This window comes from Oncorhynchus mykiss, chromosome 7 (genome assembly GCF_013265735.2).
Source record: "Oncorhynchus mykiss isolate Arlee chromosome 7, USDA_OmykA_1.1, whole genome shotgun sequence".
Taxonomy (NCBI): domain Eukaryota; kingdom Metazoa; phylum Chordata; class Actinopteri; order Salmoniformes; family Salmonidae; genus Oncorhynchus; species Oncorhynchus mykiss.
This window is the reverse complement of record NC_048571.1, coordinates 88,860,713-88,882,251: the sequence shown is the minus strand read 5'-3', so window position 1 is coordinate 88,882,251 and position 21,539 is coordinate 88,860,713. Positions and strand designations below refer to the sequence as shown.

General features: G+C 48.7%; 1 protein-coding gene across 4 annotated transcripts in view; it reads right to left on the bottom strand.

Annotated features, from left to right (window-relative positions):
• Positions 1-21,539, bottom strand: part of LOC110510506 (constitutive coactivator of PPAR-gamma-like protein 1 homolog) — a 121,850-nt gene that overhangs the window by 92,694 nt on the left and 7,617 nt on the right. For all 4 annotated transcript variants that reach the window (XR_005052692.1, XM_036984351.1, XM_036984350.1 and 1 more), the window contains exons 2-7: positions 17,898-18,144; positions 17,014-17,096; positions 13,526-13,654; positions 12,965-13,055; positions 5,975-6,096; positions 4,250-4,575 (exon numbers count right to left, since the gene is read on the bottom strand). Coding sequence is in view for 3 of the 4 variants with exons in the window: in XM_036984351.1 (XP_036840246.1) it covers positions 4,250-4,575; positions 5,975-6,096; positions 12,965-13,055; positions 13,526-13,654; positions 17,014-17,096; positions 17,898-18,144 (998 nt within the window). In the remaining variant the exon portion in view is untranslated. The remainder of the gene's footprint in view (positions 1-4,249; positions 4,576-5,974; positions 6,097-12,964; positions 13,056-13,525; positions 13,655-17,013; positions 17,097-17,897; positions 18,145-21,539) is intronic.

Sequence of the window (21,539 nt, the reverse complement as noted above, 5' to 3'; positions counted from 1 at the left end):
TTATTATGGATCCCCATTAGTTCCTGCCAAGGCAGCAGCTACTCTTCCTGGGGTTTATTATGGATCCCCATTAGTTTCTGCCAAGGCAGCAGCTACTCTTCCTGGGGTTTATTATGGATCCCCATTAGTTCCTGCCAAGGCAGCAGCTACTCTTCCTGGGGTTTATTATGGATCCCCATTAGTTCCTGCCAAGGCAGCAGCTACTCTTCCTGGGGTTTATTATGGATCCCCATTAGTTCCTGCCAAGACAGCAGCTACTCTTCCTGGGGTTTATTATGGATCCCCATTAGTTTCTGCCAAGGCAGCAGCTACTCTTCCTGGGGTTTATTATGGATCCCCATTAGTTCCTGCCAAGGCAGCAGCTACTCTTCCTGGGGTTTATTATGGATCCCCATTAGTTCCTGCCAAGGCAGCAGCTACTCTTCCTGGGGTTTATTATGGATCCCCATTAGTTCCTGCCAAGGGGTCCAGCAAAATTAAAGCAATTATACAATTTTAAAACATTACAATACATTCATAACAGAATTTACAACACAGCCATCAGGCCGATTTGGGACCGACAATAACCTACTGATCAACAACATTTACGTAGCGGCATTGAAACAGCACTGCTGTTAGTTTCAAAATATAAAACATCTATTCAATGCAAATGGGTTCAATGTAACGTCATGACATTTGTGATCACAGATTACGAAATTATTATGTATTAGGATTATGAAATTAGTATTTTTAGGATTATGAAATTAGTATTTTTAGGGGGTACCTGTACAGAGTCAATGTGGAGGCTATATACAGGGGGTAGCAGCAGTGTAAAAAAAAGGCAGATAGTCTCGGTAGTTATTTGAGTGGATGTTCAGCAGTCTTATGGATTGGGAGTAGAAACTGTTCAGAAGCCTTTTGGACCTAGACATGGCGCTCCGGTACCGCTTGCTGTGCGGTAGCAGAGAGAACAGACTATAGAGTGGCTGAATCATTGCCAATTTTTAGGGCCTGCCTCTGACACCGCCTGGTATAGAGGTCCTGGATGGCAGGAAGTACGCATTAGCCTCTGTAGTGCCTTGCAGTTGGAGGCTGAGCAGTTGCCATACCAGGCGGTGATGCGACCATGTTCTCGATGGTGCAGCTGTAGAACCATTTGAGGATCTTAGGACCCATGCCAAATCTTTTCAGTCTCCTGAAGGGGAATAGGTGTTGTTGTACCCTCTTCACGACTGTCTTGGTGTGTTTGGACAATTATAGTTTGTTGGTGATATGGACACCAAGGAACTTGAAGCTCTCAAGCTGCTCCACTACAGCCCCGTCGATGAGAATGGGGGACGTGCTTATCCTCACGTCGTCCACAATCATCTCCTTTGTCTTGATCGCGTTGAGGGAGATATTTGTCTTGGAACTACACTTCCAGGTCTCTGATCTCCTCCCTATAGGCTGTCTCATCGTTGTCAGTGATCAAGCCTACCACTGTTGTTGGAGTAGTGCTTGGCCATGCAGTCATGGGTGAACAGGGAGTATAGGAGATATCTAAGCACGCACACAGGCAGTTTTTGCTTGTAAGCAGTAATCAGGAGGATAGAATTATTGTCAGATTTGCCAAATGGAGTGCGAGGGAGAGCTTTGTATGCATCTGTGTGTAAAGGTGGTCTAGAGTTTTTTTTCCTCCTCTTGTTGCACATGTAACATGCTGGTAGAAATGAGGTCAAACGGATTTATGTTTCCCTGCATTAAAGTCCCTGGTCACTAGGGTGGATGAGCATTTTCTTGTTTGCTTATGGCCTTTTCAGGTTGTTGAGTGTGGTCTTAGTGCCCGCATCGGTTTGTGGTCATTAATAGACAGCTACGAAAAATATAGATTACAACTCTCTGGGTTAATAGTGTGGTCTACAGCTTATCATGAAAAACTCTACCTCAAGCAAGCAAAACCAAGAGACTTCGCTAATATTTGATTTTGCGCATGAGCTGTTATTGACAAATAGATACAGACCACCACAGAGCCAGCTGTATGATGTTGTCATTCAGCCACGACTCAGTGAAACATAAGATATTACAGTTATTGATGCCCAGTTGGTAGGATCGTCTTGATCGGAGCTCATCCAGTTTATTCTCCAGTGATTGCACGTTGGCCTATAGGACAGATGGTAGAGGCGGGTTACCCACTAGCTGAAGAATTTTCACAAGGCACCCGGACCTGCATCCCCTGTATCTGCGTCTACTCATCACGCGAATTATGGGGATTTGGGCCTTGTCAGGTAACTTGAGTAAATCATTTGCGTCCGACTCGTTAAAGAAAAACTCTTACTCCCTTAGAACTGAACAAATCTCTGTCCTGACATCCAGAAGCTATTTTCGGTCTTAAGAGACAGAGGCAGAAACATTATGTATAAAATAAGTTTAGAAAAATAACACGGAATAAACACAAAATAGCACAATTGGTTGTGAAACCATTATTGATGAATTTTTATTTTATTTATTTATTTTTAACCTTTATTTAACTAGGCAAGTCAGTTAAGAACAAATTCTTATTTACAATGACAGCCTACCCGGCCAAATACGGACGACGCTGGGCCATGTGTGTGCCTCCCCATGGGACTCCCAATCACGACCGGATGTGATTCAGCCTGTATTCGAACCAGGGACTGTAGTGACGCCTCTTGCACTGAAATGCTGTGCCTTAGACCACTGCGCCACTCGGGAGCCCCAGTTAGTTAAGACATCTGTCAAGCAATGGGTGGGTTGTGCCTTGATCCTACTGCTACGATAGGATAGAGCAAGGCTATAACTCCGCTCCCCTTCACATCTCCCTCCTCTGCTCATATCACTTGCTGCAGTTTACTGCTACTAGCTCAATGGCGATGACATTTGCTACCAAGCCATAAATGTGCATAATATCTAACAAGTAGAGCGAGCGTAGGAGGAAAAACATGAAAACGCCGTTGTGTCTGAATGACTCAAATCTGCCAATAGTTTGAGAAGTGAGAATGCACATACGCTGATCTACAGCTGTCTTGGTCCATAAACATTCAGGAAGATGGCCCTCTTAGGTAGCTAAACATATTGCCCAACCTTCATTTAGGCCTTTTAAAAAACACTTTCTTCTTTCCCGATTACGACAATCATCTAATACGACTATCAACTGCCAATTTATGGATACAATTGCAGATGGTCAGATCAACACGCCAGTAAATAGCTAACATTGGACTGCGAGTCAGATGGCTCATTGCCGAAAAATGGTGCATGGTCAAAATGATAACCAGCTAACGTTAGCTAGCTACATTGGCTATTAGCTCCTATCATATCTTAGCACCATGTTTATCTAGCCAGCTAGCTAGCATAGTAGCGAATACACCTAGATAACACCACAGAAGAACGGGTTAGTTATTGTAATATTTTCTAACAGGTAACATAGACATATGTTTAGCTACATTGCTAGCTAGCTGGCTAGATAAACATGGTGCTAAGGTATCAGATAGAAGCACGTTGAAACAAGCCTTATTATAAAGTGAATTAACTCAACTAAACAGGAGTTGGATTTGTCACTATCAATTCATCGATACCTTTCTGTTGGAGAATGAGCTAGCTAGCTGCTGATTTCCCCAGCAAGACATTCCTCTGCATCGTGCAGTGCTCATGGCTCAGGTGGTGAGTGGCGGCTGGCTATGTAGAGGAACTAGTCGGCAAAGCCGACAGCGAAGGGCCAAAATAAACCCAATATATCGGCTCGGCCAATTATCAGTCGTTCTCTTGTAAAAAATATGTTACTGTTTGTGTTTTTAGATATAGCCTACAGATCAGCTAATGAACATTCTAGTATGTATTTTCATTTCTAATGTTACCTAAGACCTTCCTAAACACTATCAAATTATTATTTTAGTGATGTTAAATGCATTAATCACACTGTTAGAATGTAGCATTCAGAATGACTGCTCATTAGCTTGAAGGGGTGGTCGGTCGAGACCTAGCGGTTCTAGTGTTAAACTTGGCAGTGCTCAACATGCAGTGTAACGGAACCGACCTGGCAACGGGCAGTGTAAAGGAACCGACCTGACAACAGGCAGTGTAACGGAACCGACCTGGCAACAGGCAGTGTAACGGAACCGACCTGGCAACAGGCAGTGTAACGGAACCGACCTGGCAACAGGCAGTGTAACGGAACCGACCTGGCAACAGGCAGTGTAACGGAACCGACCTGGCAAGGTAAACGTAACAGCACTGACATGGCAGTAGGTAATGTAATAGGTACTATAACAAAACCTACTTGGCAGTGAAGCCTGCGTTGTCCTCGTTCTCTGAGGAGGTGGTGGAAGAGGAGGAGGAGGGGCTGGTGGCGGCCGTGCCCCCCGGGGGAAAAGAGGGGTTGATGGGAGAAGACCTCTCGTAAAGCGGCGTGTGCTTCTCTTTAGGAGGAATGTTGCTGAAGCTGCTTGGGACCTGCTCTGCCAGGGTCTTCCCCACCGCTGCCTCCACAGCCAGACCAGAACCACAAGTACCAGGACTGAGACCAGGGTCACCACCAGGACCAGCATTAGCCCCAGTCCCCGGGCCAGGCTCTACGACCGGGGGGGCTGTGTAGACAGGCTGGACCTGGAGATAAACAACATGTTAGCCTCATCTCAACAACATTAGCTTTCTCTAAAAGGTTTGTTTTTAACTGTTAGATAGCAAGATTGTATGACATGTTTGGCCTCTAATGAAAGTATAACTACACATAACATGTTAATGCACCACATGTTTGGCCTCTAATGAAAGTATTGTGGCGAAATCTGCACGGAGCCTTCACCGTGCACTGCCACTTTAGGAGCGCATGAGCAGTAAGGAAGGAGGAAATAAAGAGAGCTCGTTCAGCTCTTTGGGGAGGGGCTCTTTGGGGAGGGGCTCTTTGGGGAGGGGCTCTTTGGGGAGGGGCTCTTTGGGGAGGGGCTCTTTGGTGGCGCGACAGTTTGATTGTGTGTGCTGTGCTGCAGAAGTTTGGTTTATTTTCAGCATGTGTAGTTTATAGAGTGTTTAACTCAATCATCGGCGTGATCGCTCTAGGTCGTGGTTGTTTTCGGTTGGGACCGCGCCCGTTATGGACCGCAAGGATTAGTAGCAACATTGTTGCGAAGCTTTAACATGCAAACCAACAAACCATCGGACAGTCAGACAGTACACCTGCACGCCTGAAGACCACAGCTAAGATCTCTCTTTTTCTCTTCCCTCTATCGTTCCAGTGCTTTACCCTGCAACAGACTCTCTATTTTTCCAATGCACTTCCCATTGAAGTTCATTAGAGCTGGACTATTATTGCCCTGCCAGAAGTATTTGGACATTTCAGTTAAAAGGGAGGTTGCTTGCAAGTTGTGTATTGTTATGTGAACTGTATTGAGATGTACTAATGACATGTGGCCGAGAAGACTGTGGACATTTTTAAGGCCTTTGTTGTGTCGATGAACACCCCCCACATTCATACCCTCTGCACTCATCCACTAGAAAATAATACAGATTATTGCAAATCCTCTGTTGATGACTGGGTTCGTTCTTGTATGAAGTTGCTGTTCAATTGCTCTGCCATTATTAGTATTAGTATTATTGTATGAGGTATTCTTGTTGCGGTTACCCCTGTGCTGTGATGTGTGTTTTATATGGTGTGTATTCTTTTTTCTCTCCACTGGCTATCTGGGAAACAGGCTACCCTCTAGGCAGTCTCTTCTGCTGATGTGTGTGGGTCTGGTAGTGGTACTCTCTCTATTCTACTCTTTTCCTTTCGGCATGGTTAATACCTGCCTGGCGCCCCAACAAAATCTTTCTTTACCCTTCTCTAATAAATACCGCTACAGTATAACTACACATAACATGTTTATACACCACATGCTTGGGTGAGTAGCTATGAGCTAAGAGCATGTTTAGAGTGTGTCGCCAAGAACAGTGTGCCACTCTTGAGCTAATTAAGAGGTTTGTTTAGGTCCTGGTCAAAACGAGGTTCCTCTCCCCCAGCCAGTCTCACCCCAGGTTTCCCCGACAGGGGAGGAATGTTGAGCGTCTGAGGCAGCGGAGCTAGAGCTGCGTAGTGTGACAGAACTGCTGCTACTGAAGAAACTACAGGTCCTCCTGTCTGGTTTGGTCCAACTGGTGGGGGAAACACACACTTAATACAGCGTAACACACACACACACTGACAGGAAGGGAGAAGGGCGAGCACACACACACACACACACAATCATTCAGCTTAACACAGCAGTGTAACTCAACTACATTTGACATTTAAGACAGCACATTGAGAGCTTGAACATTTTTCTGTGGTCATGTGAGGTTCTACACGGGTCCTTTCAGTTCAGTTAAACCTGTTAAAAGGTCTGACAGATGAACCATTCAGTTTCACCGGAGTCTCATTCATTAATAATTAGTCTGCTTCAGGTCAGTGTGAAGTTAGACCAGTCTGCTTCAGGTCAGTGTGGAGGGACGGACGAGCTAGACCAGTCTGCTTCGGGTCAGTGTGGAGTCAGACCAGTCTGCTTCGGGTCAGTGTGGAGTCAGATCAGTCTGCTTCAGGCCAGTGCGGAGGGATGGACGAGCTAGACCAGTCTGCTTCGGGCCAGTGTGGAGGGATGGACGAGCTAGACCAGTCTGCTTCAGGTCAGTGTGGAGTTAGACCAGTCTGCTTCGGGCCAGTGTGGAGGGACAGACGAGCTAGACCAGTCTGCTTCAGGTCAGTGTGGAGTTAGACCAGTCTGCTTCGGGCCAGTGTGGAGGGATGGACGAGCTAGACCAGTCTGCTTCAGGTCAGTGTGGAGTTAGACCAGTCTGCTTCAGGCCAGTGTGGAGTTAGACCAGTCTGCTTCAGGTCAGTGTGGAGGGATGGACGAGCTAGACCAGTCTGCTTCGGGCCAGTGTGGAGTTAGACCAGTCTGCTTCGGGCCAGTGTGGAGGGACGGACGAGCTAGACCAGTCTGCTTCGGGCCAGTGTGGAGGGATGGACGAGCTAGACCAGTCTGCTTCGGGCGAGTGTGGAGGGACAGACGAGCTAGACCAGTCTGCTTCAGGTCAGTGTGGAGTTAGACCAGTCTGCTTCGGGCCAGTGTGGAGGGATGGACGAGCTAGACCAGTCTGCTTCGGGCCAGTGTGGAGTTAGACCAGTCTGCTTCGGGTCAGTGTGGAGTTAGACCAGTCTGCATCGGGTCAGTGTGGAGTCAGACCAGTCTGCTTCGGGTCAGTGTGGAGTCAGACCAGTCTGCTTCGGGTCAGTGTAGAGTCAGACCAGTCTGCTTCGGGTCAGTGTAGAGTTAGACCAGTCTGCTTCGGGTCAGTGTGGAGTTAGACCAGTCTGCTTCGGGCCAGTGTGGAGTTAGACCAGTCTGCTTCGGGCCAGTGTGGAGTTAGACCAGTCTGCTTCGGGCCAGTGTGGAGTTAGACCAGTCTGCTTCGGGCCAGTGTGGAGTTAGACCAGTCTGCTTCGGGCCAGTGTGGAGGGACAGACGAGTCAGACCAGTCTGCTTCGGGCCAGTGTGGAGTTAGACCAGTCTGCTTCGGGCCAGTGTGGAGGGATGGACGAGCTAGACCAGTCTGCTTCGGGCCAGTGTGGAGGGACGGACGAGCTAGAACAGTCTGCTTCGGGACAGTGTGGAGGGATGGACGAGCTAGACCAGTCTGCTTCGGGTCAGTGTAGAGTTACACCAGTCTGCTTCGGGTCAGTGTGGAGTTAGACCAGTCTGCTTCGGGCCAGTGTGGAGTTAGACCAGTCTGCTTCGGGCCAGTGTGGAGTTAGACCAGTCTGCTTCGGGCCAGTGTGGAGGGACGGACGAGTCAGACCAGTCTGCTTCGGGCCAGTGTGGAGTTAGACCAGTCTGCTTCGGGCCAGTGTGGAGGGACGGACGAGCTAGACCAGTCTGCTTCGGGCCAGTGTGGAGGGACGGACGAGCTAGACCAGTCTGCTTCGGGCCAGTGTGGAGGGACGGACGAGCTAGACCAGTCTGCTTCGGGACAGTGTGGAGGGATGGACGAGCTAGACCAGTCTGCTTCAGGTCAGTGTGGAGTTAGACCAGTCTGCTTCGGGCCAGTGTGGAGGGACGGACGAGCAAGACCAGTCTGCTTCAGGTCAGTGTGGAGTTAGACCAGTCTGCTTCGGGCCAGTGTGGAGGGATGGACGAGCTAGACCAGTCTGCAACAGGTCAGTGTGGAGTTAAACCAGTCTGCTTCGGGTCAGTGTGGAGTCAGACCAGTCTGCTTCGGGCCAGTGTGGAGGGACGGACGAGCTAGACCAGTCTGCTTCGGGCCAGTGTGGAGGGAGACGAGCTAGACCAGTCTGCTTCGGGCCAGTGTGGAGGGACGGACAAGTTAGACCAGTCTGCTTCGGGTCAGTGTAGAGTTAGACCAGTCTGCTTCGGGTCAGTGTGGAGTTAGACCAGTCTGCTTCGGGCCAGTGTGGAGTTAGACCAGTCTGCTTCGGGCCAGTGTGGAGTTAGACCAGTCTGCTTCGGGCCAGTGTGGAGTTAGACCAGTCTGCTTCGGGCCAGTGTGGAGTTAGACCAGTCTGCTTCGGGCCAGTGTGGAGGGACAGACGAGTCAGACCAGTCTGCTTCGGGCCAGTGTGGAGTTAGACCAGTCTGCTTCGGGCCAGTGTGGAGGGATGGACGAGCTAGACCAGTCTGCTTCGGGCCAGTGTGGAGGGACGGACGAGCTAGAACAGTCTGCTTCGGGACAGTGTGGAGGGATGGACGAGCTAGACCAGTCTGCTTCAGGTCAGTGTGGAGTTAGACCAGTCTGCTTCGGGCCAGTGTGGAGGGACGGACGAGCTAGACCAGTCTGCTTCAGGTCAGTGTGGAGTTAGACCAGTCTGCTTCGGGTCAGTGTGGAGTTAGACCAGTCTGCTTCGGCTCAGTGTGGAGTCAGACAAGTCTGCTTCGGGTCAGTGTGGAGTCAGACAAGTCTGCTTCGGGTCAGTGTGGAGTCAGACCAGTCTGCTTCGGGTCAGTGTGGAGTCAGACCAGTCTGCTTCGGGTCAGTGTGGAGTCAGACCAGTCTGCTTCGGGTCAGTGTGGAGTCAGACCAGTCTGCTTCGAGTCAGTGTGGAGTCAGACCAGTCTGCTTTGGGTCAGTGTGGAGTCAGACCAGTCTGCTTTGGGTCATTGTGGAGTCAGACCAGTCTGCTTTGGGTCAGTGTGGAGTCAGACCAGTCTGCTTCGGGTCAGTGTGGAGTCAGACCAGTCTGCTTCGGGCCAGTGTGGAGGGACGGACGAGTTAGACCAGTCTGCTTCAGGTCAGTGTGGAGTTAGACCAGTCTGCTTCGGGTCAGTGTGGAGTTAGACCAGTCTGCTTCGGGCCAGTGTGGAGGGACGGACGAGTCAGACCAGTCTGCTTCATGCCAGTGTGGAGTTAGACCAGTCTGCTTCGGGCCAGTGTGGAGGGACGGACGAGCTAGACCAGTCTGCTTCAGGTCAGTGTGGAGTTAGACCAGTCTGCTTCGGGCCAGTGTGGAGGGACAGACGAGCTAGACCAGTCTGCTTCGGGCCAGTGTGGAGGGATGGACGAGCTAGACCAGTCTGCTTCGGGCCAGTGTGGAGGGACGGACGAGCTAGACCAGTCTGCTTCAGGTCAGTGTGGAGTTAGACCAGTCTGCTTCAGGTCAGTGTGGAGTTAGACCAGTCTGCTTCAGGCCAGTGTGGAGTTAGACCAGTCTGCTTCGGGTCAGTGTGGAGTTAGACCAGTCTGCTTCGGGCCAGTGTGGAGGGACAGACGAGCTAGACCAGTCTGCTTCGGGTCAGTGTGGAGTTAGACCAGTCTGCTTCAGGTCAGTGTGGAGTTAGACCAGTCTGCTTCAGGCCAGTGTGGAGTTAGACCAGTCTGCTTCAGGCCAGTGTGGAGTTAGACCAGTCTGCTTCGGGTCAGTGTGGAGTTAGACCAGTCTGCTTCGGGTCAGTGTGGAGTTAGACCAGTCTGCTTCGGGTCAGTGTGGAGTTAGACCAGTCTGCTTCGGGTCAGTGTGGAGTTAGACCAGTCTGCTTCGGGTCAGTGTGGAGTTAGACCAGTCTGCTTCGGGTCAGTGTGGAGTTAGACCAGTCTGCTTCGGGTCAGTGTGGAGTTAGACCAGTCTGCTTCGGGTCAGTGTGGAGTTAGACCAGTCTGCTTCGGGCCAGTGTGGAGTTAGACCAGTCTGCTTCAGGTCAGTGTGGAGTTAGACCAGTCTGCTTCGGGTCAGTGTGGAGTTAGACCAGTCTGCTTCGGGTCAGTGTGGAGTTAGACCAGTCTGCTTCGGGTCAGTGTGGAGTTAGACCAGTCTGCTTCGGGCCAGTGTGGTGTTAGACCAGTCTGCTTCGGGTCAGTGTGGAGTTAGACCAGTCTGCTTCGGGTCAGTGTGGAGTTAGACCAGTCTGCTTCAGGTCAGTGTGGAGTTAGACCAGTCTGCTTCGGGTCAGTGTGGAGTTAGACCAGTCTGCTTCGGGTCAGTGTGGAGTTAGACCAGTCTGCTTCAGGTCAGTGTGGAGTTAGACCAGTCTGCTTCAGGTCAGTGTGGAGTTAGACCAGTCTGCTTCAGGCCAGTGTGGAGTTAGACCAGTCTGCTTCGGGTCAGTGTGGAGTCAGACCAGTCTGCTTCGGGTCAGTGTGGAGTTAGACCAGTCTGCTTCGGGTCAGTGTGGAGTCAGACCAGTCTGCTTCGGGTCAGTGTGGAGTCAGACCAGTCTGCTTCGGGTCAGTGTGGAGTCAGACCAGTCTGCTTTGGGTCAGTGTGGAGTCAGACCAGTCTGCTTCGGGTCAGTGTGGAGTCAGACCAGTCTGCTTCGGGCCAGTGTGGAGGGACGGACGAGTTAGACCAGTCTGCTTCAGGTCAGTGTGGAGTTAGACCAGTCTGCTTCGGGTCAGTGTGGAGTTAGACCAGTCTGCTTCGGGCCAGTGTGGAGGGACGGACGAGTCAGACCAGTCTGCTTCATGCCAGTGTGGAGTTAGACCAGTCTGCTTCGGGCCAGTGTGGAGGGACGGACGAGCTAGACCAGTCTGCTTCAGGTCAGTGTGGAGTTAGACCAGTCTGCTTCAGGTCAGTGTGGAGTTAGACCAGTCTGCTTCAGGCCAGTGTGGAGTTAGACCAGTCTGCTTCAGGTCAGTGTGGAGTTAGACCAGTCTGCTTCAGGCCAGTGTGGAGTTAGACCAGTCTGCTTCGGGTCAGTGTGGAGTTAGACCAGTCTGCTTCGGGTCAGTGTGGAGTTAGACCAGTCTGCTTCAGGTCAGTGTGGAGTTAGACCAGTCTGCTTCAAGTCAGTGTGGAGTTAGACCATTCTGCTTCAGGTCAGTGTGGAGTTAGACCAGTCTGCTTCAGGTCAGTGTGGAGTTAGACCAGTCTGCTTCAGGTCAGTGTGGAGTTAGACCAGTCTGCTTCGGGCCAGTGTGGAGTTAGACCAGTCTGCTTCGGGTCAGTGTGGAGTCAGACCAGTCTGCTTCAGGTCAGTGTGGAGTTAGACCAGTCTGCTTCAGGTCAGTGTGGAGTTAGACCAGTCTGCTTCGGGCCAGTGTGGAGTTAGACCAGTCTGCTTCGGGTCACTGTGGAGTCAGACCAGTCTGCTTCAAGTCAGTGTGGAGTTAGACCAGTCTGCTTCGGGTCAGTGTGGAGTTAGACCAGTCTGCTTCGGGTCAGTGTGGAGTTAGACCAGTCTGCTTCAGGTCAGTGTGGAGTTAGACCAGTCTGCTTCAAGTCAGTGTGGAGTTAGACCAGTCTGCTTCAGGTCAGTGTGGAGTTAGACCAGTCTGCTTCAGGCCAGTGTGGAGTTAGACCAGTCTGCTTCAGGTCAGTGTGGAGTTAGACCAGTCTGCTTCAGGCCAGTGTGGAGTTAGACCAGTCTGCTTCGGGCCAGTGTGGAGGGACAGACGAGCTAGACCAGTCTGCTTCGGGCCAGTGTGGAGGGATGGACGAGCTAGACCAGTCTGCTTCGGGCCAGTGTGGAGGGACGGACGAGCTAGACCAGTCTGCTTCAGGTCAGTGTGGAGTTAGACCAGTCTGCTTCAGGTCAGTGTGGAGTTAGACCAGTCTGCTTCAGGCCAGTGTGGAGTTAGACCAGTCTGCTTCAGGTCAGTGTGGAGTTAGACCAGTCTGCTTCAGGCCAGTGTGGAGTTAGACCAGTCTGCTTCGGGTCAGTGTGGAGTTAGACCAGTCTGCTTCGGGTCAGTGTGGAGTTAGACCAGTCTGCTTCAGGTCAGTGTGGAGTTAGACCAGTCTGCTTCAAGTCAGTGTGGAGTTAGACCATTCTGCTTCAGGTCAGTGTGGAGTTAGACCAGTCTGCTTCAGGTCAGTGTGGAGTTAGACCAGTCTGCTTCAGGTCAGTGTGGAGTTAGACCAGTCTGCTTCGGGCCAGTGTGGAGTTAGACCAGTCTGCTTCGGGTCAGTGTGGAGTTAGACCAGTCTGCTTCGGGTCAGTGTGGAGTTAGACCAGTCTGCTTCAGGTCAGTGTGGAGTTAGACCAGTCTGCTTCGGGCCAGTGTGGAGTTAGACCAGTCTGCTTCGGGTCACTGTGGAGTCAGACCAGTCTGCTTCAAGTCAGTGTGGAGTTAGACCAGTCTGCTTCAGGTCAGTGTGGAGTTAGACCAGTCTGCTTCGGGTCAGTGTGGAGGGATAGACAAGTTTTTACAAAGTTCCAACAAGCCGACTGGGGCCGCAATGCAAGAAGCCTTTCTAAAGCAGCCTATTTGTATGCAAAGGGAATAGCAGCCATTCCAGAGTGCACACAATGCCTGGGAGAATCTCTCACATCACAGAGCTACTCTGCTAGTTGGCTCTCTGCCTCAGGTCTCTCTCTGCCTCAGGTCTCTCTCTGCCTCAGGTCTCTCTCTGCCTCAGGTCTCTCTCTGCCTCAGGTCTCTCTCTGCCTCAGGTCTCTCTCTGCCTCAGGTCTCTCTCTGCCTCAGGTCTCTCTCTGCCTCAGGTCTCTCTCTGCCTCAGGTCTCTCTCTGCCTCAGGTCTCTCTCTGCCTCAGTCTACTGGGCTACAGAGAGAAGGTGAGGTGGGTGAACTTACCTTGGTAAGGTGAGAAGTGTTGAGACTTGCTGGCTGCTGAGTAGTACTCCACTGCTTTCTTAAAGCGAACAACTTTGTCATCGGTCCTGGACTGGAATAAGAAACAGCCATGTTAAACTGGACTGGAATAAGAAACAGCCATGTTAAACTGGACTGGAATAAGAAACAGTCATGTTAAACTGGACTGGAATAAGAAACATCCATGTTAAACTGGACTAGGAAACAGCCATGTTAAACTGGACTGGAATAAGAAACAGCCATGTTAAACTGGACTGGAATAAGAAACAGCCATGTTAAACTGGACTGGAATAAGAAACAGTCACGTTAAACTGGACTGGAATAAGAAACAGCCATGTTGAACTGGACTGGAATAAGAAACAGCCATGTTACTCAGTCAAAAGCAATAAATCAACACAAAAGGTTCTTAAATAGTCCTGATATCTCGTCCCTCCATTAATGTACCTGTGAATGTTTGAAGACCCTGCTAGGTGATGCATGTACCACAATATAGCCCTGTCAGGTGTTCTGTATCTGTGAGTGTCTGAAGATGTCTGCGAGTACCTGTGAGTGTCTGAAGATGTCGTTAGCGATGGCCTCCAGGTCGCTGAAGTCCGTCATGTTTCGAACGTAGTCAGCCACTGCCTTGATCACCACGTCACACGGCGGGAGCACTAGCTGGTGGGCGCGCACCTAGAGGTCAGAGGTTAGAGACAGCCTTGATCACCACGTCACACCGCGGGAGCACTAGCTGGTGGGCGCGCACCTAGAGGTCAGAGTTTAGAAACAGCCTTGATCACCACGTCACACGGCGGGAGCACTAGCTGGTGGGCGCGCACCTAGAGGTCAGAGGTTAGAGACAGCCTTGATCACCACGTCACACGGCGGGAGCACTAGCTGGTGGGCGCGCACCTAGAGGTCAGAGGTTAGAGACAGCCTTGATCACCACGTCACACGGCGGGAGCACTTGCTCTTGGAATGAGGACGTACAGAAGACATAGCTGGATCACACAGTGTGAAAATAATAAGCTTTATCAGAAATATTTATCTTCTCTGCCATAAAATGGATCAGTTAATTAGTCCTTTGGTGTGACGTCTTTTGAATTCTTACATGAAAATAATTTTACAATTGAAGTATAAAAAGCAATGAAAACATGTCGTGGGGAAATGGAATGCTTACTATTAACAATAAGATGTTGTGGTAAAATTTGAAATAGTTTTTTCATTGGATAAAAGTAGAGACTATGAGCTAGAAAATTGTATATCATACACTGCATTTGAGGAACAATGGGAAAGTAATTGTGATTTGAAAGTTGATAAACTTGTAAACCCACTTTTGAGAAAATGGCCCTTGAATGTTTTGGTACCTACTGGAGAGCTCTTCTTTGTCTACACCCATTCGTTCACACCCTCTTAATCCTTAGCCCCACCCATCTCCTTAAGGATTCACATGTGAGTCCGTGTTTTAAACACAGTGAGTAGTTTAGTAAACAACCAAAGATTAAGACTAAAAATGATTTTAAAAATTTGATAATAAGGAAAAACTCCAGGTAAAAATAAACTTTATCTTTGGCCTATATCCTTATCTGATTTTGATGCAGGTCATGTTGATCTTCACATCATAGTCTAAAACACACACTATATCAAATAAAATATATGTTCATATTTACAGATGGAATACAAGTTTGTTATTAAGACATGAAAGTTCACGTTCCAGAAGGCATTTTTAATAAACACATTTTTTTATAAATAAAGACATCCTGTGAAGTAGTGACGTGCCACATACGCCTAGCTTCCTGAAACATTTAGGTATTCATTCATCCACACCTGGTTTTCTCACTTTCAACTGGTGGCCATTCCTCTGGCTACCTCTGGGTTTCTCTCTGCCCTCTGTGGAGGGTCAATTTATTTTAATCATCTGGTCCTAGTGATGGTGCAGGCAGATATTGGGGACTGGCTATGGTGCTCCCATTCGTGGTTCTCGCTCCCTGCATTGGACCATCCATCCCCTAGATCCCGCTCGCTGTCCTACCAGTTTCACTCCTCCTGACCAACCAATTGGTACGTGACCCACCCTGGGAGGACAGACATCAGCCTCTTTTGGAGACTGTTCCCCCGTGCCAATTGGGCCAGCTGGGCTCACTCCGAGCAAGACCAAGTCGACCCATCTGTTTCAGTGGATCTCCGATCTCCCGGCGCAGGGCGTGGCACGCCAGGGCAGTGATGACATCAGACACACATTGCGTTTCTCAAACCCTGTTGGCTCCAAAAACCCTCCAACTGAACACCTCTCGAGCGACATTGGCTGTGGGTAGGTCGGGTCGTCTCCATCACTGCCCCTGTGCCTCGTTATGCACCCAGGTAAACCTCAATGTTGCAGGGGTCTACCGGGTGGATCCTGCCAGTAGCATATTCTTGTCCCAAAGATTAAGCCATGCAAATCTTAGTATACACGGTCAGTACAATGAACCTGTGAATAGCTCATTAAATCAGTTATGGTTTATTTCATTGACTTGGATAAGTGTGGCAATTCTGGAGCTAACAAGTGCTGACCTTCAGGGACAGGTGCATTTTTCTGACTCAAAACACATACAGGGTGCTTTCGGGTGATGCTTTTACTGACTCTGGTGGCAAATCAAATCAAATGTATTTATATAGCCCTTCGTACATCAGCTGATATCTCAAAGTGCTGTACAGAAACCCAGCCTAAAACCCCAAACAGCAAGCAATGCAGGTGTAGAAGCACGCAACTGGCAACTGGCGTCTCTCATTTGAATGTCTGCCCTATCAACTTTCAATGGTGGTTTCTGTGCCTACCATGGCGACCACGTTTTTTATTTTTTTATTTTACCTTTATTTAATCTTTATTTAACCAGGCAAGTCAGTTAAGAACAAATTCTTATTTACAATGACAGCCTAGGAACAGTGGGTTAACTGCTCAGGGGCAGAATGACAGATTTGTACCTTGTCAGCTCAGGGATTTGTTCTAGCAACCTTCCGGTTACTGGCCCAACACTAACTACTAGCCTACCTGCCGCCTCTACACTCTAACCACTAGGCTACCTGCCGCCGAGTAACGGAAAATCACGGGTTCGATTCCAGAGCGAGCCTGAGAAACACGATAACAACACCCACCCGTAGCACACGTTCCAGTAGGTATATCTCACTGATCATCCCCAAAGCCATTCCAGAGCGAGCCTGAGAAACAGTTATCATATCGAAGAAAGGCACCCTGTCATTGGAATAAGTACACTTCAAATCGTTTAATGAGGATCGATTACTGATGTTTAAAAACATTTTTTTACAGTGGTCAGAAAACTTCGGAAAGTGTCATTAATTCTGTTTTAACTGTCAAATTTGACTGCCTGTTGTGTCCATCTGTGTGACATAACGTCCTACTGCCTTGTTCAGGGGCAGAACGACAGATGTTTTACCTTGTCAGCTCGGGGATTTGATCCAGCAACCTTTCGGTTGCTGGCCGAACCCCCCCAAAACCACTAGGCTACCTGCTGCCCGACGGTGATGTCACACCAGAGGACACATTCAAGGCACCAATGAAATGCTTCATTAAATTGGGTTGTTTAGACTTTATTGCAACTACTGTATATGTGTTTATGCTTTAATTTGAGAATACATTTTTTTTTTCTTCACTTTTGTTTTGGTCACATGTTAACTAGTCAACAACAGTTTGAACAGATAACATCCAACAGACATTTATAATATTTTAATTTATAATTTCAATAATTTTCACATACCCCAGCTGCTACTGGGACTAACATAATGACCACACCATGCATTTCAGGTAAAATAACAACCCAAAATTGATATCCCAGGACAAATTAGCTAGTAACAGCAAGCTAACTAGCTAAATTTCCATAAATGTTTAATGCTTTTCGACCTGTCTCCAAAATTAATATAATTGGTTCAGAGTTTGTTTTGATATTTCAATCGGCGTGTGGTGATCGTGTCTGGTGTGGTGGTACAAAATCAACACGGTTTGGTCAGCATGTAACAGATTCCCGGGGACTACATTGACCGTCAAGTTAGTTTACCTTGAGCGATGCTAGCGGATGCTCTGGACCCAGGAGACTCCAGTGAAAGGCAGCCAAGTCTTCATCGGGCAGTATGTGGTTACCTGAAGCAGGACAGTTTACATGACATCATGAGGCTAACAGAATTAGCACTGACTTAGCAGTGACACTAAATCTCTATGTTAGCAATCAATAGGCTTTATCTGAGTCTGGCAAACCGACCCAAAAGTTACCTTCCTTCTTAGAAGTGATGTTACCAACCTACATAAAAGTGATGTTAGTTAGCGAACTACCTACACATTAGCTCTGTTACCAACCCACCTAAAGTGATGTTAGTTAGCGACCTACCTACACATTAGCTCTGTTACCAACCCACCTAAAGTGATGTTAGTTAGCGACCTACCTACACATTAGCTCTATGTTACCAACCCACCTAAAGTGATGTTAGTTAGCGGTTACCAACTCACCTCAAGTGGTGTTAGTTAGCAACCTACCTACATGTTAGCTGTTACCAACTCACCTAAAGTGATGTTAGTTAGCGACCTACCTACACGTTAGCTCTGTTACCAACTCACCTAAAGTGATGTTAGTTAGCAACCTACCTACACGTTAGCTCTGTTACCAACTCACCTAAAGTGATGTTAGTTAGCGACCTACCTACACGTTAGCTCTGTTACCAACTCACCTAAAGTGATGTGTAGGTAGGTCGCTAACTGACGTTAGCTCTGTTACCAACTCACCTAAAGTGATGTTAGTTAGCGACTTACCTACACGTTAGCTCTGCTACCAACTCACCTAAAGTGATGTTAGTTAGCGACCTACCTACACGTTAGCTCTGTTACCAACTCACCTAAAGTGATGTTAGTTAGCGACCTACCTACACGTTAGCTCTGTTACCAACCCACCTAAAAGTGAAGCGAAGATAACGAAGCGGTTGGGGTTGAGGTCCAGTTGTTTGGCCACTTCATGCATCAGGTACTGGGAGGTGGTCAGGCTCTTCCCGTTGCGACTCAGCTTCAGGGCGTGGGCAGAGAAGTAGTAGGGGATGTTACACAGCGCATAGTCTGAGTCGTACGCCACCAGGCCGTGGAACCCGTTCTCCCTGCACAGAGATATCACCTCCAAGTGATGATCCTCGATACTCTGGACAACCTGGAAACGCACACACACATTATACTGTTACTAGCACCACACACTAACCCTAACCATGCACAGAGATATCACCTCCAAGTGATGATCCTCGATACTCTGGACAACCTGGAAACACACACACACATTATACTGTTACTAACACCACACACTAACCCTAACCATGCATAACGATACCACCTCCAACCTCACAACACTCACAGGCAGCCCAGTTCAAATTAGAGACAAGTCTAAACACAATAATAATAATATATAATAGCATATACCATTTAGCAGACGGCTTTATCGAAAGCGACTCGCATTAGGCTATATCCATGAGCGATGATCCGTGCATTGGTTTTACATCATGGAGTTGCAACCGCTATTGCTCTACCAACTGAGCTAGGACCACATACTGACATAGTACTATCAGTAGTCTGGGTAGAGCGAGGAACATTCAGGCAGGATGACTGCCGCAGCCCAGAGGCTACAGTGCGTCGGCAAAGTATTATAATACTCGTCAGTGTTGTGAATTATATCCACGAGCGATGGTACGATTACAGTGTGGATCCTAGAATACCATTGCCAACATCAACAGGCACACATTGACACGTCCCTGTATTCATAAAAGCAGATTGTGGTCTGGTGATTCTCTTCGAAATCACTGAAGATTATGTGGGGCAGACCGTTAATTCTCCTCCACCAAACTTAACATTTGGCACTATGCATTGGCATCAGCCAAACCCAGATTTGTCCCATCGGGACTGCCAGAAGGTGAAGCGTGATTCATCACTCCAGACAACGCATTTCCACTGCCCCAGTGTCCAACACCACTCCAGCCGACGCTTAGCATTGCGCATGGTGATCTTAGGTTTGTGTGCGGCTGCTCGGCCATGGAAACCCATTTCATGAAGCTCCTGACAAACAGTTATTGTGCTGACGTTGGTTCCAGAGTCAGTTTGGAAGTCAGTAGTGAATGTCGCAACCGAGGACAGACAATTTGTACACACTCCGCGGTCTCATTCTGTGAGCTTACGTGGCCTACCACTCCGCGGTCCCATTCTGTGAGCCTACGTGGCCTACCACTCCGCGGTCCCATTCTGTGAGCCTACGTGGCCTACCACTCCGCGGTCCCATTCTGTGAGCCTACGTGGCCTACCACTCCGCGGTCCCATTCTGTGAGCCTACGTGGCCTACCACTCCGCGGTCCCATTCTGTGAGCCTACGTGGCCTACCACTCCGCGGTCCCATTCTGTGAGCCTACGTGGCCTACCACTCCGCGGTCCCATTCTGTGAGCCTACGTGGCCTACCACTCCGCGGTCCCATTCTGTGAGCCTACGTGGCCTACCACTCCGCGGTCCCATTCTGTGAGCCTACGTGGCCTACCACTCCGCGGTCCCATTCTGTGAGCTTGTTGACCTAGATGTTCTCACTTCACAATAACAAGATTTAGTTGACCGGGGGCAGCTCTAGCAGGGCAGAAACTTGACTGACTTGTTGGAAAGGTGGCATCCTATGAAGGTGCCACATTGACAATCACTGAGCTCTTCAGTACGGCCATTCTACTTACAATGTTTGTCTATGGAGATTGCATGGCTATGGAGATTGTGGCTGAAATTGCCAAATCTACTAATTTGTATGTGTGTGTATACACATTACCGTTCAAAAGTTTAGGGTCACTTAGAAATGTCCTTGTTTTTGAAAGAAAATCACATTTTTGGTCCATTAAAATAACATCAAATTGATCAGAAATACAGTGTAGACATTGTTCATGTTGTAAATGACTATTGTGGCTGGAAATGGCTGATTTTTTATGGAATATCTACATAGGCATACAGACCACCATTATCAGCAACAATCACTCCTGTGTTCCAATGGCACATTGTGTTAGCTAGTCAAAGTTTATAATTTTAAAGGTTAATTGATCATTAGAAAACCCTTTTGCAATTGTGTTAGCACAGCTGAAAACTGTTGTCCTGATTAAAGAAGCAATAAAACTGGTCTTCTGTAGACTAGTTGAGTATCTGGAGCATCGGCATTTGTGTGTTTGATTACAGGCTCAAAATGGCCAGAAACAAAGACCTTTCTTCTGAAACTCGTCAGTCTATTCTTGTTCTGAGAAATGAAGGCTATTCCATGTGAGAAATTGCCAAGAAATTGAAGATCTGGTACATTGCTGTGTACTACTCCCTTCACAGAACAGCACAAACGGTCTCTAACCAGAATAGAAAGAGGAGTGGGAGGCCGCGGTGCACAACTGAGCAAGAGGACAAGTACATTAGTGTGTCTAGTTTGAGAAACAGACGCCTCACAAGTCCTCAACTGGCAGCTTCATTAAATACCCACAAAACACTAGTCACAACGTCAACAGTGAAGAGATGACTCTGGGATGCTGGCCTTCAAGGGAGAGTTGCAAAGAAAAAGCCATATCTCAGACTGGCCATTAAAAATAAAAGATTAAGATGGGCAAAAGAACACAGACACTGGACAGAGGAAGATTGGCAAAAAGTGTTATGGACAGACAAATCTAAGTTTTAGGTGTTCGGATCACAAAGAAGAACATTCGTGAGACGCAGAAAAAATTAAAAGATATTGGAGTGCTTAACGCCATCTGTCAAGCATGGTGGAGGTGGAGGCAATGTGATGGTCTGGTGGAGGTGGAGGCAATGTGATGGTCTGGTGGAGGTGGAGGCAATGTGATGGTCTGGTGGAGGCAATGTGATGGTCTGGTGGAGGTGGAGGCAATGTGATGGTCTGGTGGAGGCAATGTGATGGTCTGGTGGAGGCAATGTGATGGTCTGGTGGAGGTGGAGGCAATGTGATGGTCTGTTGGAGGTGGAGGCAATGTGATGGTCTGGTGGAGGCAATGTGATGGTCTGGTGGAGGCAATGTGATGGTCTGGTGGAGGTGGAGGCAATGTGATGGTCTGGTGGAGGCAATGTGATGGTCTGGTGGAGGCAATGTGATGGTCTGGTGGAGGCAATGTGATGGTCTGGTGGAGGCAATGTGATGGTCTGGTGGAGGCAATGTGATGGTCTGGTGGAGGCAATGTGATGGTCTGGTGGAGGCAATGTGATGGTCTGGTGGAAGCAATGTGATGGTCTGGTGGAAGCAATGTGATGGTCTGGTGGAAGCAATGTGATGGTCTGGTGGAAGCAATGTGATGGTCTGGTGGAAGCAATGTGATGGTCTGGTGGAAGCAATGTGATGGTCTGGTGGAGGCAATGTGATGGTCTGGTGGAGGTGGAGGCAATGTGATGGTCTGGTGGAGGTGGAGGCAATGTGATGGTCTGGTGGAGGTGGAGGCAATGTGATGGTCTGGGGGAGGTGGAGGCAATGTGATGGTCTGTTGGAGGTGGAGGCAATGTGATGGTCTGGTGGAGGCAATGTGATGGTCTGGTGGAGGCAATGTGATGGT